The sequence below is a fragment of the Salmo trutta genome, chromosome 13 (genome assembly GCF_901001165.1).
Source record: "Salmo trutta chromosome 13, fSalTru1.1, whole genome shotgun sequence".
In the NCBI taxonomy this organism is placed as follows: domain Eukaryota; kingdom Metazoa; phylum Chordata; class Actinopteri; order Salmoniformes; family Salmonidae; genus Salmo; species Salmo trutta.
In genome coordinates this window covers 46,513,026-46,528,756 of record NC_042969.1, presented here as the reverse complement: position 1 = coordinate 46,528,756, position 15,731 = coordinate 46,513,026, and the positions used below count along the sequence as shown (strand labels likewise).

The following is a 15,731-nucleotide window of genomic DNA, read 5'->3' as shown; positions in this document are numbered from 1 at the left end:
GAAATGTTTTGTCGCGAAACACGCCGGGCGCGTCACCCTTCGTTACCCTTCGGATAGTGTCTTGAACTCACAAACAAAACGCCGCTATTTGGATATAACTATGGATTATTTGGAACCAAACCAACATTTGTTATTGAAGTAGAAGTCCTGGGAGTGCATTCTGACGAAGAACAGCAAAGGTAATCCAATTTTTCTTATAGTAAATCTGAGTTTGGTGAGTACCAAACTTGGTGGGTGTCAAAATAGCTAGCCCGTGATGGCGAGCTATCTACTCAGAATATTGCAAAATGTGCTTTCACCGAAAAGCTATTTTAAAATCGGACACCGCGATTGCATAAAGGAGTTCTGTATCTATAATTCTTAAAATAATTATGTTTTTTGTGAACGTTTATCGTGAGTAATTTAGTAAATTCACCGGAAGTGTTCGGTGGGAATGCTAGTTCTGAACGTCACATGCTAATGTAAAAAGCTGGTTTTTGATATAAATATGAACTTGATTGAACAAAATATGCATGTATTGTATAACATAATGTCCTAGGAGTGTCATCTGATGAAGATCATCAAAGGTTAGTGCTGCATTTAGCTGTGGTTTTGTTTTTTGTGACATTATATGCTAGCTTAAAATGGGTGTCTGATTATTTCTGGCTGGGTACTCTGCTGACATAATCTAATGTTTTGCTTTCGCTGTAAAGCCTTTTTGAAATCGGACAGTGTGGTTAGATAAAGGAGAGTCTTGTCTTTAAAATGGTGTAAAATAGTCATTTGTTTGAAAAATTGAAGTTTTCGGATTTTCGAGGAGTTTGTATTTCGCGCCACGCCCATCACTGGATATTGGAGCAGGTGTTCCGCTAGCGGAACGTCTAGATGTAAGAGGTTAACCAAAGTGAGATGGTTTGGGATGAGTCGGACCACAGAGTGAAGGAAAAGCAACCAACAAGTGCTCAGCATAGGTGTCAACTCCTTCAAGACTGTTGGGAAAGTATTCCAGGTGAAGCTGGTTGAGAGAATGCCAAGAGTGTGCAAAGCTGTCAACAAGGCAAAGGGTGGCCATTTGAAGAATCTCAAATATAAAGATATTTTGAATTGTTTAAACCTTTTTTGGTTACTACATGATTCCATATGTGTTGTTTCATAGTTTATATATACATATAAAACACAGGGAAATCATGTTTTTGACTGCACTGGGCCTATAATAATACGTGGTCGTTTCACATTATCTCAATATAATTTATAGTGGATGGCAGCGTCTGCTAAATAACTACTGTAAATGTAACAAGAAAAATACATGTATTGAGGAGGATTTAGGGTGTGGCGTCATTAGGGTTGATGTACTGGGGTATATTCACTAGAAACCATAGTTTTGCTACAATGCATGGATACACCCTGTATATATCCTCACCTTGGAGGAGGAGGCAATGGAGTAGTAGCGAGCCTGCAAACGGGGCATGAGCTCACACAGGTGGTCGATGGGAGGCCGCAAGGACGGCAGATCCTCCAGGATGGCCAGGATGTTCCTGTTGTCTTCCAGCACAAAACTCTGGTACAGAGCCTAGTAGAGACCACAACACTTAGCTGGGATAACATGGAGTAGGTAGAAGTTGCCCCTAACCACTGATCTGGAGTCAGGCATCTGGGTCAGATATATTTACCATCCTCCTAAATTGGTTAAGGCTGGAGTTAGATCTGTGCTTAAGGGCAACTTTTCACGTGTTATAGGCTTATCAGGGTTGGGGTCAATTCCATTTCAGTTCAGTCAGAAAGTACATTTGAATTCCAATTCAAATTTTTCTCAATGCTTTTCAAGATTGCTTCCTGAATTGACATTGAATTGACCCCAACCCTGAGGTTTAAGCGTAACTTTCCCACTACCAATAACCCATCTTGTGTATGTTGAGGTAATCTTAACTTATTTCCTATTCTAAAAGTAGTCAAGTGTCACAGCCACCTTGCCCTCGGGAGCAGACGAGGCCATCTTGCGCATGTTCTCCTGGTCCTTGGGGTCAGTGGCGTACTGGGCCAGCTCATACAGGACGTTGGTGCGAGGCGGGTGGATGATGTCCAGGTAGTGGGTCAGAGCCGTACGGTAGGTGGTGGGGCAAGGGAATGGGTGCTTCTTATTGGACTCCTCTGATAAACGGCATCAGATAGCATCACATTAACATTGGTTATACATTAAGGGACAGTTTCCACAGATTAAGCCCAATCTTGGACTAAAAAGTATTCTCAATGAAGCTTCTTTTAAGTCCAGGACTAGGCTTAACCTGGGTGAAGGACACCGAACCTAAGATTTAGAGTAATAAAAAGCAGTTGGTGATTTCACAAAACCTTTTCCTTCAAAAAATGTAATACAGGGAGAGTAACATTTCAAGAGATGTCCAAACAGAATGTGTGTGTTTAAGGATCTTAAAAAGACATTGAGAGATATTCAGAGGACTGAGTCAAGGTGTTGCATCAGGTCAGTGCCGCACCATCAAGGTTGTTGAGAGAGATAACTGAATCAAGGTCCACGCCAAGGATCTGTCCCAGCCTGTTCACGATCGCTGTGTCATTGGTAGGATAGACGGCAACGTGGTCTCCCGACTCATATCTACAAAGACAGAATGACAAAGGGTTTTCAAGTCATCTTTCCACTATATAAAAAGGCACCATTTCATCTAAGAAGTGTAGCCTATTCCTTTTAAGGAAATACTGTCTGGGAGGTAGATATAGGTTGATAACTATACAAAGAAAGTTACGGCTCTTGGCTCTCGCTTACCTAATCTTGGAGCCTGTAATGTCCACTTCAAGGTGCATGAGATGCCTGTCACCTGCTTTGTTGAGCTTGCGGTTAACAGTGACTGGAGCCAGGAAGGGGTTTTTTGCGTCAAAAGGACTGGGGGGAAAGGATCAATAGAATTTCATACCAGTGAACTGTACACATCAGTATGCAGAGACAATATGAGGTAAATCATAGAGGTGAACATCGACGGATGAAGCAGTGTCGCACTTTAGCGTTCCAACTAGGAAATCCCCTTTAGCTCCACTAGCGGGCAGTAATACTTGTTTAGAGAGAAATCTATAGAACACGAAACTCTGTAGCAGATATTGTAATGATAAGTGAAGAGGATGGGGTAGAATAACTCACGGTTTCTGGGTCTCAAAGCTCTTCAGACGGCCCAACTCTCCTGTGTACACCTTGTTCATGTTGATGTCATTGTGCTCCTTGAGCTCATACTGACGAATGCTAATGTAGAGCGAGAGGGCCTACAGTTAATCTGCAAATCACTCCTTCCATACTCTGTGTGTATGAATTGAGGAGGGAAAATGAGAATGTGATAATTACAATAAATTGGGATAAGTACCTGGAGTCCTCTCCTGAAGCCTCCACTCCAAAGTGCTCGCACATGGCTGGCCAGAACTGCTCCCTCCATGTCACAAAGTCCTCCTCCAGGCTGAAAAATGAAAAGAAGCAGAAAAACCCTCTTATCAACCCCCATTTCCATCATTTGGCCATCATTATGATCTCAACATCGGTCACACTTTGATTCGGGAGAGATTCAAGGTTATGTCCAATTATCTCTCCTTCCTCCCAAAGTGTGCAATCGTTCACTTCCCTTCACTGATTTGAAAGGACATGACTCGTATAAGAAATATGGTGTAAACTCCCATTAGTGCATGCCTCCACCAGTCCAATGCCTTTAGATTTGTGGGAAGTAGTAAACAAGTGCACTCTTCAGGAGAAAATAGATATTGGGACGCACCCCTCCAACGCAGCCTCACTCACTTGCCGTCATCGTCTCCCATGCCCAGGTCAAAGACCCTCTTGGCTCCCAGTTCCTCCAGCCTCTTGTCCACGTACGCCCCCATGGCATTGTAGTGTTCATATGTCTTGTTGCCCAATGCAAACACCTGCAGGGGGAGATGTCAACATCAGTCACTTCTAGTAAAAAAAACACAAATTCAATATAAGATCGTATACTATATACACACACACAGAGACATGCACACACATTCAACGTAAGCTCCTACTGCGAGTACACTGAACGTCTATCATCTTTCATTAAGTGTAATTAATGCTGTGTTTCAAGTCTAGGACAAAAAAACACTGGCAGGGAGTGGAAGGAGCCCAAGTGACCATTCAGAGTGGGTGGCCAGATTGCCTCCAGTCAGAAGTGAAATTCTTCATCCCATTGAGGGCAGGAATGTTGGACCAACTCCGACAATGACCAACCAGCCAGGATGGCACGTATATCAGCTATGGCCGAAGCCAGAACTCAACCATACACATAAAGCCTATTTTTTGGATGTTAGCATAACTCATCTCGGTCTCACACTAAAGTTCATTCATGTGAAATACACATTTGAAAGTGAACGCTTGGCTAATGTACAGTTGAAGTCGGAGGTTTACATACACTTAGATTGAAGTCATTAAAACTAGTTTTTCAACCACTCCACACATTTCTTGTTAACTAACTATAGTTTTGGCAAGTCGGTTGTTTACAGACAGATTATTTCACTTATAATTCACTGTATCACAATTCCAGTGGGTCAGAAGTTAACATACAGTAAGTTGACTGTGCCTTTAAACAGCTTGGAAAATTCCAGAAAATTATGTCATGCTTTAGAAGCTTCTGACATGATAATTGACCTAATTGGAGTCAATCAGAGGTGTACCTGTGGATGTATTTCAAGGCCGACCTTCAACCTCAGTGCCTCTTTGCATGACATCATGAGAAAATCAAAAGACGTCAGCCAAGACCTCAGAAAAACAATTGTAGACCTCCACAAGTCTGGTTCATCCTTGGGAGCAATTTCCAAATGCCTGAAGGTACTATGTTCATCTGTACAAACAATAATACGCAAGTATAAACACCATGGGACCACGCAGCCGTCATACCGCTCAGAAAGGAGAAGCGTTCTGTCTCCTAGAGATGAATGTACTTTGGTGCGAAAAGTGCAAATCAATCCCAGAACAACAGCAAAGGACCTTGTGAAGATGCTGGAGGAAACAGGTACAAAAGTATCTATATCCACAGTAAAACGAGTCCTATATCGACATAACCTGGAAGGCCACTCAGCAAGGAAGAAGCCACTGCTCCAAAACCGCCATAAAAAAGCCAGACTACGGTTTGCACCTGCACATGGGGACAAAGATCGTACTTTTTTGAGAAATGTCCTCTGATGAAACAAAAATAGAACTGTTTGGCCATAATGACCATTGTTATGTTTGGAGGAAAAAGGGGGAGGCTTGCAAGCCAAAGAACACCATCCCAACCGTGAAGCACGGGGGTGGCAGCATCATGTAGTGGGGGTGCTTTGCTGCAGGAGGGACTGGTGCACTTCACAAAATAGATGGCATCACGAGGTAGGAAAATTATGTGGATATATTGAAGCAACATCTCAAGACATCAGTCAGGAAGTTAAAGCTTGGTTGCAAATGGGTCTTCCAAATTGACAATGAACCCAAGCATACTTCCAAAGTTGTGGCAAAATGGCTTAAGGACAACAAAGTCAAGGTATTGGAGTGGCCATCACAAAGCCCTGACCTCAATCCTATAGAAAATTTGTGGGCAGAACTGAAAAAGCGTGTGCAAGCAAGGAGGCCTACAAACCTAACTCAGTTACACCAGCTCTGTCAGAAGGAATGGGCCAAAATTCACCCAACTTATTGTGGGAAGCTTGTGGAAAGGCTACCCGAAACGTTTGACCCAAGTTAAGCAATGCTACCAAATACTAATTGAGTGCATGTAAACTTCTGACCCACTGTGAATGTGATGAAAGAAATAAAAGCTGAAATAAAATCATTCTCTCTCCTATTATTCTGACATTTCACATTCTTAAAATAAAGTGGTGATCCTAACTGACCTAAGACAGGGAATTTTTACAAGGATTAAATGTCAAGAACTGAGTTTAAATGTATTTGGCTAAGGTGTATGTAAACTTCCGACTTCAACTGTATGTGAATGGGGCCAACAGGAGTTTTTCTTGGGCAAACTCCTGGCCCTGATTATGAATAACAGGGGGAGGAGAGAGCGAGAAAGAGATAGTCACAGTATAGTTGACTCCATCCAATTCCCCGTCGGTCTCCTGCAGCCAGTCATAGAAGTCCTGGGCGTTGTCTGTGGGGTCTCCCTCACCGTAAGTGGCCATGCAGAAGATGGCCAGTGAGTTGCCAATCTCAGCCAGACGGGACAGCTCAGACTGTGGATTAGAAGATGCCTGGACATTAGATGTTTGCCATTACATGTGCTGTATGCCATTCAGGGCACAATTATGTTTTCAACTTTTTGGAACAGGACCTTGGCTCAAGAGACTAATATTGTTAGGAGGGGTACAGTTGAGCCACCTTTGAGCTATGCAGGTATGAATCCTTGTTGGAGCTGCTGGGGTGGCCGTATAGAAGCCTTATTAGACAGGGTTGTCATAAATGGGTTATTAGAATCGTTATTATACTAAGGGTGTTTTCAAATTTTTATTTAACTAGGCAAGTCAGTTAAGAACAAGTTCTTATTTACAATGACAGTGGGTTAACTGCCTTGTTCAGGGGCAGAACGACAGATTGTTACTTTGTCAGCTCGGGGTTTCGATCCAAGAACTTTTCAGTTACTGACCCAACGCTCTAACCACTAGGCTACATATTCCCTGTATGATTCAGATCTTGGAGCTTTTGGTACTCTGATCCATGCTATAAAGCCTGTGTGAAACACTAACAAACCCTGACTGAAACGAATCCTGGACCTGTGTGAGTAGCGGATCCAAGACCCAGGACCAGAGTACCAGGTATTGTGACGCGGCAGCACGAATTGTATGGTTCTTTTTGCCCATTGTAAACAAGCTAGCTTGCTAATGTCACGTAGAATTCAAAATCGCACCCAAAATGATTATTTCAGGTCTTGTGAAAGCAAAACCTATTTAGTAAAATTCTCAAATGATCCAGAAAAACGGAACCAGGATACCGAATTCCATATGTAACCATATAAACACTGATATTTTTTAATTTTTTAATGTCACCTTTATTTAACCAGGTAGGCAAGTTGAGAACAAGTTCTCATTTACAATTGCGACCTGGCCAAAGCAATTCGACAACATACAAAAACACAGAGTTACACATGGAGTAAAACAACATACAATCAATGATGCAGTAGAAAAAAATAAGACTATATACAATGTGAGCAAATGATGTGAGATAAGGGAGGTAAAGGCAAACAAGGCCATGGTGGCAAAGTAAATACAATATAGCAAGTAAAACACTGGAATGGTAGATTTGTAGTTTGAAGAAAGTTCAAAGTTAAAATATAAATAATATGGTGCAAAGGAGCAAAATAAATAAATAAATAAATAAATACAGTAGGGGAAGATGTAGTTGTTGGGGCTAAATTATAGATGGGCTATGTACAGGTGCAGTGATCTGTGAGCTGCTCTGACAGCTGGTGCTTAAAGCTAGTGAGGGTGTTAAGTGTTTCCAGTTTCAGAGATTTTTGTAGTTCGTTCCAGTCATTGGCAGCAGAGAACTGGAAGGAGAGACGACCAAAGGAGGAGTTGGCTTTAGGGGTGACCAGAGATATACCTGCTGGAGCGCGTGCTACAGGTGGGTGCTGCTATGGTGACCAGTGAGCGGAGATAAGGGAATGTTGGAATATTGGAATGTCGTTAATTAGTTACCATATCGTATTCCTCGGGGTCGGCAGCCATACCCTTCATGCCGTAGCGCTGGGCGTCTTTGGACAGCCGGTTGGCAAACTCCTCGCCCGTGCCTGTCTGAGAGCCGTAGAATACCACGATGTTCCTACCCTGGAGGGAAATAGCAGCAACACTTGGAATAAGGGCCAGGAGTTTTTTCCTGACCACATGACCTGGCGGCCAGGAAAAAACTCCAGGCCCTAGTTATAACCAAATATCAACCCACCCTGTTGCCATTTAACTTTTTGCTGTCCAATAACGAGGTAAAATATTACATTATACAGGTTAGAGCATTATGGTCTGTGATAGAATAATTTAAAACACTGAGCATACCAAACACTAGGAACACCTTCCTAATATTGAGTTGCATCTCCTTTTGCCCTCAGGACAAGGTGTCGAAAGCGTTTCACAGGGATGCTGGCCCATATTGTCCCAATATAGTACCACAGTATGAGTCATAATACCCATAAAACCTAGCGGTCAAACAGGGAAATGGTTCCAATAGTTTTTCCAGCCTAACTTTTTCCCACAGGGGATTTTAGAAACACTTAAAATAAGGGCTGTGTTTTGTGGAGGATTACTCTGGCGTGACATTTTGATAAACATGTAAATCTCTCTAGGACAATGTGACTATATTTACCACCCAAAAAATGAATCGCTAATTAGCTGCTAAAGTGGCTATCATAAAGAACTACAAATGCCATGATGATCTGGACGAGACTGCCGAATCGAGGCAAAGGTAAGAATCTCTGGATTAACTAATGTTAGCTAAATGTAGTAATGAATCAATTGGCTACATTTCTTTAAATGGACAATTCTGTGAACTGTCTTGTGCAAGTTATAAATTGACAATACTCGTTAGCAAAGGTGTCAGCTAGAGATTACATGCAGGAGCTTGCAGTGATTTGTAGTTTTGCATGATGTCTACTTTGACGCTATTTAGCATTTTATAAATGAATAAATTGAGCTGAATATATTGCTAAAAGTCACCTTGTCCGAGAAAGACTTAAATGGTTATCAAAACGTCACGCCAGGGTAAGCCCACACGAAGCATAGCCTTTAATTTAAGTGTTTCTAAAATCCCCTATGGGAAAAATGAATGGTGGAAAAACTATTGCTTTTGTGGGTATTCTGAAACCTCCACTGTTGGGATCTATGGTCTCAAGGCTTAAAAATCCTTCTTTAACCTGACTCCTCCCCTTCATCTACTTATTGAAGTGGATTTAACAAGTGACATCAATAAAGGATCACCTGGTCAGTCCATGTCATGGAAAGAACAGGTGTTCTTAATGTTTTGTATACTCCGTGTATTTCACCATTTATGGTTCCCATGATAAATCAATAGACAGTGAGCAACAGAGACTAAACTACATGTCGTAAAATACCATAATTGTATTTATTTCACCTTCTGATATCTGGGGACTTTGCAGCCAAATCAACTATATACATTTCTCAAGGTCAGCTAGTACTGCACAGACAAAATGTTCAAATACTATTTCAAATCTTTCAAACACTTTTAGCATTTGCTCTTTTCTTCCTGGATTGCCAGATGGGCAGGGTTTTCACCTTTTTAAATATTCTATTGGTTTTATTGTACCAGACAAGCTCAATCAAGCCCAGAAAATATTTCAAATGATTTTAAATAGTATTTGAACCCAAGTCTGGACTGAGGAGTCCAGAGGATCCACAGTAAAGTCAGTTTAGTAGCTAGACCATTATCCTTTCCACACCCAAAATACTGAAATAGAAAAACACTCACTGTTTTCTTCATCTTTTCAATAAAACTAGTCTCTCGAGTAGAAGGTGCTCTGAAAGAAAAAGGAGATAAATATTATGCACTTCCAAAGTCTGTAAAGAAAATCCTGCACTGAACAATTATTCTTTCACCACTATCTGCTGGGACATAAAACACAGAAAATCAATGATAATTTTCACAAGCAAGAAAAGCACACATGCCTAGTACAGGGACCAAATGGTCACTTTTTACACTAATGGTTTATCATCACACTATGCACAATAATGGGAATGTTACAAGCATGTCATTGGAGGACCTTCAAATTTTCCTAGAGCCTCATTGCCAGATCCGTTTGTGTTTTAGCCAACATTGCTTGGTATGACAGTGAACAACAAAAGAGGAGTTGACTAAAAGAACGGCAGGCTCGTTTAAAACCTTTTAAGGATCTCCACAGATCGGTGTCCCACCCCCAGGACGGTTGAGCTAATGTGCGCTAATGCGATTAGCATGAGGTTGTAAGTAACAAGAACATCTCCCAGGACATAGACAAATCTGATATTGGCAGTTAGATTAACAAGAATTTAAGTTAGCTACTGTACATTGGACAGTGCAGTTATTACAGTGAAAGAATACCATGCTATTGTTTGAGTGCACAGTTATGAACTTGAAAAGTGATTGGCACTTGGGCAGTCTTCACACAAAATGTTGAACAGAAATGCAATGGTTCATTGGATCAGTCTAAAACTTTGCACATACACTGCTGCCATCTAGTGGCCAACATCTAAATTGCACCTGGGCTGGAATAATACATTATGGCCTTTCTCTTGCATTTCAAAGATGGTACAAACATTTTTTTTTTCTTTGTATTAACTTTTACCAGATCTAATGTGTTATTCTCCTACATTAACTTCACATTTACATAAAATTCAAAGTGTTTCCTTTCAAATGGTATCAAGAATATGCATATCCTTGCTTCAGGTCCTGAGCTACAGGCAGTTAGATTTGGGTATGTCATTTTAGGCGAAAATTGAAAAAAAGGGGATCCTTAAGAGGTTTTAAGAGCCTATTCTCACTACGAGAGATTGCCTAGAAATTGAGAAAATACCCTCGGCTAGACCTTTTACTGTAATGTAAACTTGTTAACTTGTCACCTCTCGACCGCTACTTCTGGAGGAAGCACATGTCACTGGCCCCACAGTTGCCCCCCTCCAAGCAAGGCAGTGTTAAAAAATTGTCTCGCTGAGTCCAACACTCCTACAATAAACATCGTAATAGCAGAGCAGTGTTTTTGAAACAGCTGAAATGTATAGACATATTCCTAATATTTTGAGTTTTTACCTGAAATTGCAGTAACAGCCTGTTACATTCTGAAATTGTAGGCGTAGCTTTAAAAAATAAAATAAAACTGTCAATGGTTCTTGGCTGGCTGCACTGAGCCAAGTAAAACAGCTATTCTCAACTCCCCAGTGAATTACCCACACAATTAGCTTTTACCACATGTAATGATTTGCATTATATTGATAAAATAAAGCCTGGTTTGTTCTAATTTTGTAAGGTAGGCCTACTCTACTTTTCTATTCGTATGAGAGGGTAATCATACATTTTTTATAGGCTAACGTTACTTAATGATGCATGTTAGCTTTAGTAACTGTGCTTATGTATTGAAGCTAAAATGTAATGAGTGTACAGACGTGAAAATAAACCCTGTCTGCACATGCGTGTGAATTGTTGCATTATTCAAGAGTGCAATATAGTTAAGATGAAAAGTTGCTTGCATAGTTGAATAGTTTGTTAAGCATGCTTTACTGGCTAGCGGCTATACAGGGATATTTACCGTAAATTTAAGCTGCAGAGCAAAACCGTTCATTGCCCCCGAACCCTCTCTCGGCACATAACGTTACATTGCTAATGTAAATTTAAAAGGTTATGTACATTTTATGAAAATGTAAATCTCGTCATGGTCCCTCTGCTACAACTCTTCAACGTGAATATGCCCAAAAACCTAGAGTTGACTGATGTCCTCTCTCTCTTAAGTAAACACAGAGTAATGTAGAGGTTAAGCAGGGTAAGGTGTTTGGCAAGGCCAATGATGTAACACAGGGTCTAATACAGCGTCCTCCCTGTCCTAGCATTCTTTTAAAAGGATATTTTACTCAAAAAACATGAGTATTTTGTTAATTAGTCCCCTGTTGATATAGTCCCCCCAAAAAGTGTGCATGTCAGCAGTTAAGTTTTCAAAACAGAGCACTTTCAATAAAAATGGATAGTGTGATGTTTTTTTTTCATCAGATGATGCATTTTGCATCATCATCACACTTTCTGCTGCGTAAATATCCCTGGCTGTAACATGACTCACAGAATTGTGTTTCTCTATTTCTTCATTTCCTTTCCAATTTACTCAAGTGTTACTGTCAGGCTAGGGTGAGTAACTTTCAGTGAAGTATGACAGGCACGCAAGCTTGCAAAACAACCTTTTAGCTCAAAAGGGTCGCTTTCGGTCTTGAATCTTTCCTACATGGCAAATTTTTTGAAGACTCAAAAATGTAAATTGACATTTAATGTCAAGGATTAACCTTCAAAGTGTCCATACTCCAACATTTTGACTATATGAGAAGGTCCACCATGCATATTTCCTTTTGTATTCACATTTGAGTAAAGATGGTGTGAAGCTGACAACTTGCAAATACATAAAGATGTGAGCGCTACCCCATTTTGTACCATATGACAAAGTGTAAAAGGACAACTGCACTTTAGACTGGCCTCGTTTTAGATGTGGTTCATTAAGAAATGCTAGTGGCCATGACTGAACTCAAATGTGAGTTGGTTTCGGGTTTGATGTGGCCGTCCCGTGTGTGTGTGTTCGCAGTTGGGAAGATTTAGCTAAATTATTAGCTTCAGCCGGCCGAAGCTAACATATGGAATTGTTTTGTGATGGTCAAACCAATGATCATTTAGCTATTTGATTTGATTTTGAGTTTTAGGACCCCTTAAGGTATCAAACAATCATTTTGATATTGCTATTAGCCCATAGAAACGCATTGAATAACAGCTTCAAACATGGATAAACAGATAGGCACTTCAGATTAAGGACTGTCCTATATCTGATATATAAGATTAGGAAACTATATATGTTTTTGTTGCATTTAACCCCTTATTTTAGGCACAACACTAACTCCATATATACTTACAATAATAAAATTAAAAAAATGTTAACCAGCTACATTCAGACTGGCCTTGTGAGGCTTGTGGTCATCCTAGAGAAAACCAACATGTACATGTTTGTGAAAGACTCATCTTTCCACAGAGGGGTCATATTAGCACAAACCGTTCAGACAGAAGTTGGCAGATCAGATGTCCCGACTTCAGACGAGTCCCGATGTTTGTGGGAGCCGTAGAGCAAAACGGAGAAATCCATCGTGTTCGTGTTCCTCACATCTTTCCATTGAGGTGTTATAATAGGTTCTCCCATCTCCACAGAGGAACTGTCAGTGTGACCATTGGGTTCTTGTCACCACCCACCACCGGACTAAGGCCCTTCTTCCCTCAATTGCTCAGTTTGGCTGGGCGGCCAGCTCTAGGAAGAGTCTTGGTGGTTCCAAACTTCTTCCTTTAATGAATGATTGGGGGCCACTGTGTTCTTGGGGACCTTCAATGCTGCAGACATGTTTTGGATCTGTGCCTCGACACATTCTTGTCTCGGAGCTCTACGGACAATTCCTTCGATCTCATGGCTTGACTGTCAACTGTGGGACCTTATATAGACAGGTGCGTGCCTTTCCAAATCATGTCCAATCAACTGAATTTACCACAGGTGGACTCCAATCAAGTTGTAGAAACATCAAGGATGATCAATGGAAACAGGATGCACCTGAGCTCAATTTCAAGTCTCATAAAGGGTCTGAATACTTATGTATATGTAAATGTAATATTTTAGTTCTTTATTTGTAATTCATTTGTAAACATTTCTAAAAACCTGTTTTCGCTTCGTCATTATGGGTTACTGTGTGTAGATTGAGGAAAAACATTAATTTAAATTTTAGAATAAGACTAACGTAACAAAATGTGGAAAAAGTTAAGGAGTCTGAATACTTTCCGAATGCACTGTAGATTACAACATTTACTTTGCAACTTTGGGTAGAAAACCAATAGATTTAGCTCATGATGAAAATAAATAGTGTGGTCATCCTCACAATTCAAACCATTCCACCATGAAAGCAATTCAGTTGGTCCTTTTACGCTTAATCGGTGTCCAGGAAACAGGCATGGATTAGTTACTGTTAGACGATGGTTTCAATGGTCTTCAATGGTAAAAGTCCCAAACACACACTGTATAGTGTTCTGCAAAGACATGCGCAGCGTCGCTGAGCAGCTCAAGCCCTTGGTTCACCTGGAGAAGATTGACCCCAAGAGACACATGCAAGAAGGGGTGTGTTATGATGAGCTTCCATTGGCTTTCATAGACAAAGTGGAGTTTTTATTACTGGGTTGGGTTTTGGGCTGTCCCCGACTAAATGTATTTTTCCATATAGAGACACACCCTATGTGTTTTAATCAAATCAACTACATCCACTGAGCCTGTCTGATGCTTTAAGCTTATGGTTTGATGAAATAAGAAAAATTCCTTAAGAGGGCGCAAGAGCTCTAGATAACCAGGAGGAAAAAAAATAGAAAAATTACCTTGCCCAACTATTCTACTCCCGCTCTTGCTGGCTTTCGTAGATTCTGCCATTACTCCCCTGAAGTTACCGGTAATAGGCTACACGAGTCGGCTGCAACCTTTCTCATGCGGAATGCCAATTTCTACTGATCGGCATGCCAGTTATAGTTTTCATATGCACATTTTCGTGAAACAGTTTAATTTAAATGTATAATAATTGTCTTCTCAAAATCGTTGTCATGTGGTTTATCAAAATTCTATCCAAATCTAAATAAAAATAAATATCCAATAAATCACTGACTACATATGGCCTGTCTGCAACGAACTTGCTCTGGCAAACTTGCAACATTGGTCAAAATATTCCGCCCCAGTGAGCTCGGGACAGACACAGCTGTAGGCTATTTGCGCAAGAGATAAGAAGTAGTGCTTGACTTGGGCAGGAGCTCACCAGAGCGGAGTACCAGCACCTAAAATGTTCTACTGCTTGAGCTCCTGTTCCGCTTACAGAATATTATCCCAAAAGTATTGTGGAGCTCCTGCACCTAAATATAAACAGTATCAACACCCAAAATGAGTACCAGAAATGATTCCAGTCCAAGTCAAGCGCTGATAAGAAGTAATCAGGTAGGCATATTTTATCATGTTTCCACTGGATCAGAGCAGGACATTATTCCCTTTCATGCTAAGTGGTTATCGAAAGGGAGTGAGTGCGAAAGATTTTCAAATACACTGAGGAACTATTGTAATTGTCAAAGGATGTAAAAACAGACTGTTTGCTTTGAGAAGCTCCACAGGTTATTAGTGGTGGTGCGTTAAGCCAATTAGAAATACTAATCAGATCCCCAGATGGGCATGTTAATATGCCTACATTTGCGCGAAGGTCAGGTAGCCTATAGGCCTACTTCTATGCGTGTATGTCGTTACTCAACATTCACAAGTGTAGCATAGGTTGTGTACTCTGCAAACAATGTGTCCACTCCGACAATGAGAACGGAAAGACTGGAATAATATTGAATGCATTAACAGAAACTACCGTAACCAAAGTAACAAACATTGTAGATTAGAGATTATAGGGAATTAACGTTAAATGTACTATTGGTGATATATGTAATGAGGAATTGATATACACTAACAATCAAAACGCAAACAATTCACACAATGAAGTTAGGAAACAATGAATGTGCACAAATTGGCAGGAGAGAGCGTGCATTGTGCATCTTGGCGCATAGTCAATCCGACATCTGCATTGGCAATGCAGCGCATTTACGGTGATATGGCCTCAGCAGAAATCAGGGGATTCATACTTCTTGCGCTTCACGGAGCAGTGCAGAGCTGTTGTCAAGGAAGTGAGTGTGTGTTTATACAGGATGCACCATCCCCACCTACAGTCAAACAATCATGTAAATGCAGAGCTATACAGATTGGGCTGGCCATGACAGGGTCTTCCAGGACAACCTTGTACGTGGCTTGATTCATGCGTTCTTCACAAAATAAATCTGTCAATTCCAGCCTTGCTTAAGCACTTAAGCACCCCCAGATCATCCACCAAATTTCACAGTGGGTGCAAGACACTGTGGCTTGTAGGCCTCTCCAGGTCTCGCACCCACTGTGAAATTTGGTGGAGGATCGGTGATGATCTGGGGGATGCTTCAAGCAAGGATAGAATGGGCAGGTTTGTCT

General features: G+C 40.9%; 1 protein-coding gene across 2 annotated transcripts in view; it reads right to left on the bottom strand.

Moving 5' to 3' along the window:
* LOC115205862 (NADPH--cytochrome P450 reductase) overlaps window positions 1-15,731 on the bottom strand; it is a 49,594-nt gene that overhangs the window by 5,248 nt on the left and 28,615 nt on the right. For both annotated transcript variants that reach the window (XM_029772248.1, XM_029772247.1), the window contains exons 3-12: window positions 9,419-9,467; window positions 7,642-7,770; window positions 6,031-6,180; window positions 3,764-3,888; window positions 3,342-3,431; window positions 3,125-3,223; window positions 2,756-2,872; window positions 2,469-2,587; window positions 1,946-2,127; window positions 1,400-1,549 (exon numbers count right to left, since the gene is read on the bottom strand). In XM_029772248.1, coding sequence (XP_029628108.1) covers window positions 1,400-1,549; window positions 1,946-2,127; window positions 2,469-2,587; window positions 2,756-2,872; window positions 3,125-3,223; window positions 3,342-3,431; window positions 3,764-3,888; window positions 6,031-6,180; window positions 7,642-7,770; window positions 9,419-9,467 — 1,210 coding nt within the window. The remainder of the gene's footprint in view (window positions 1-1,399; window positions 1,550-1,945; window positions 2,128-2,468; window positions 2,588-2,755; window positions 2,873-3,124; window positions 3,224-3,341; window positions 3,432-3,763; window positions 3,889-6,030; window positions 6,181-7,641; window positions 7,771-9,418; window positions 9,468-15,731) is intronic.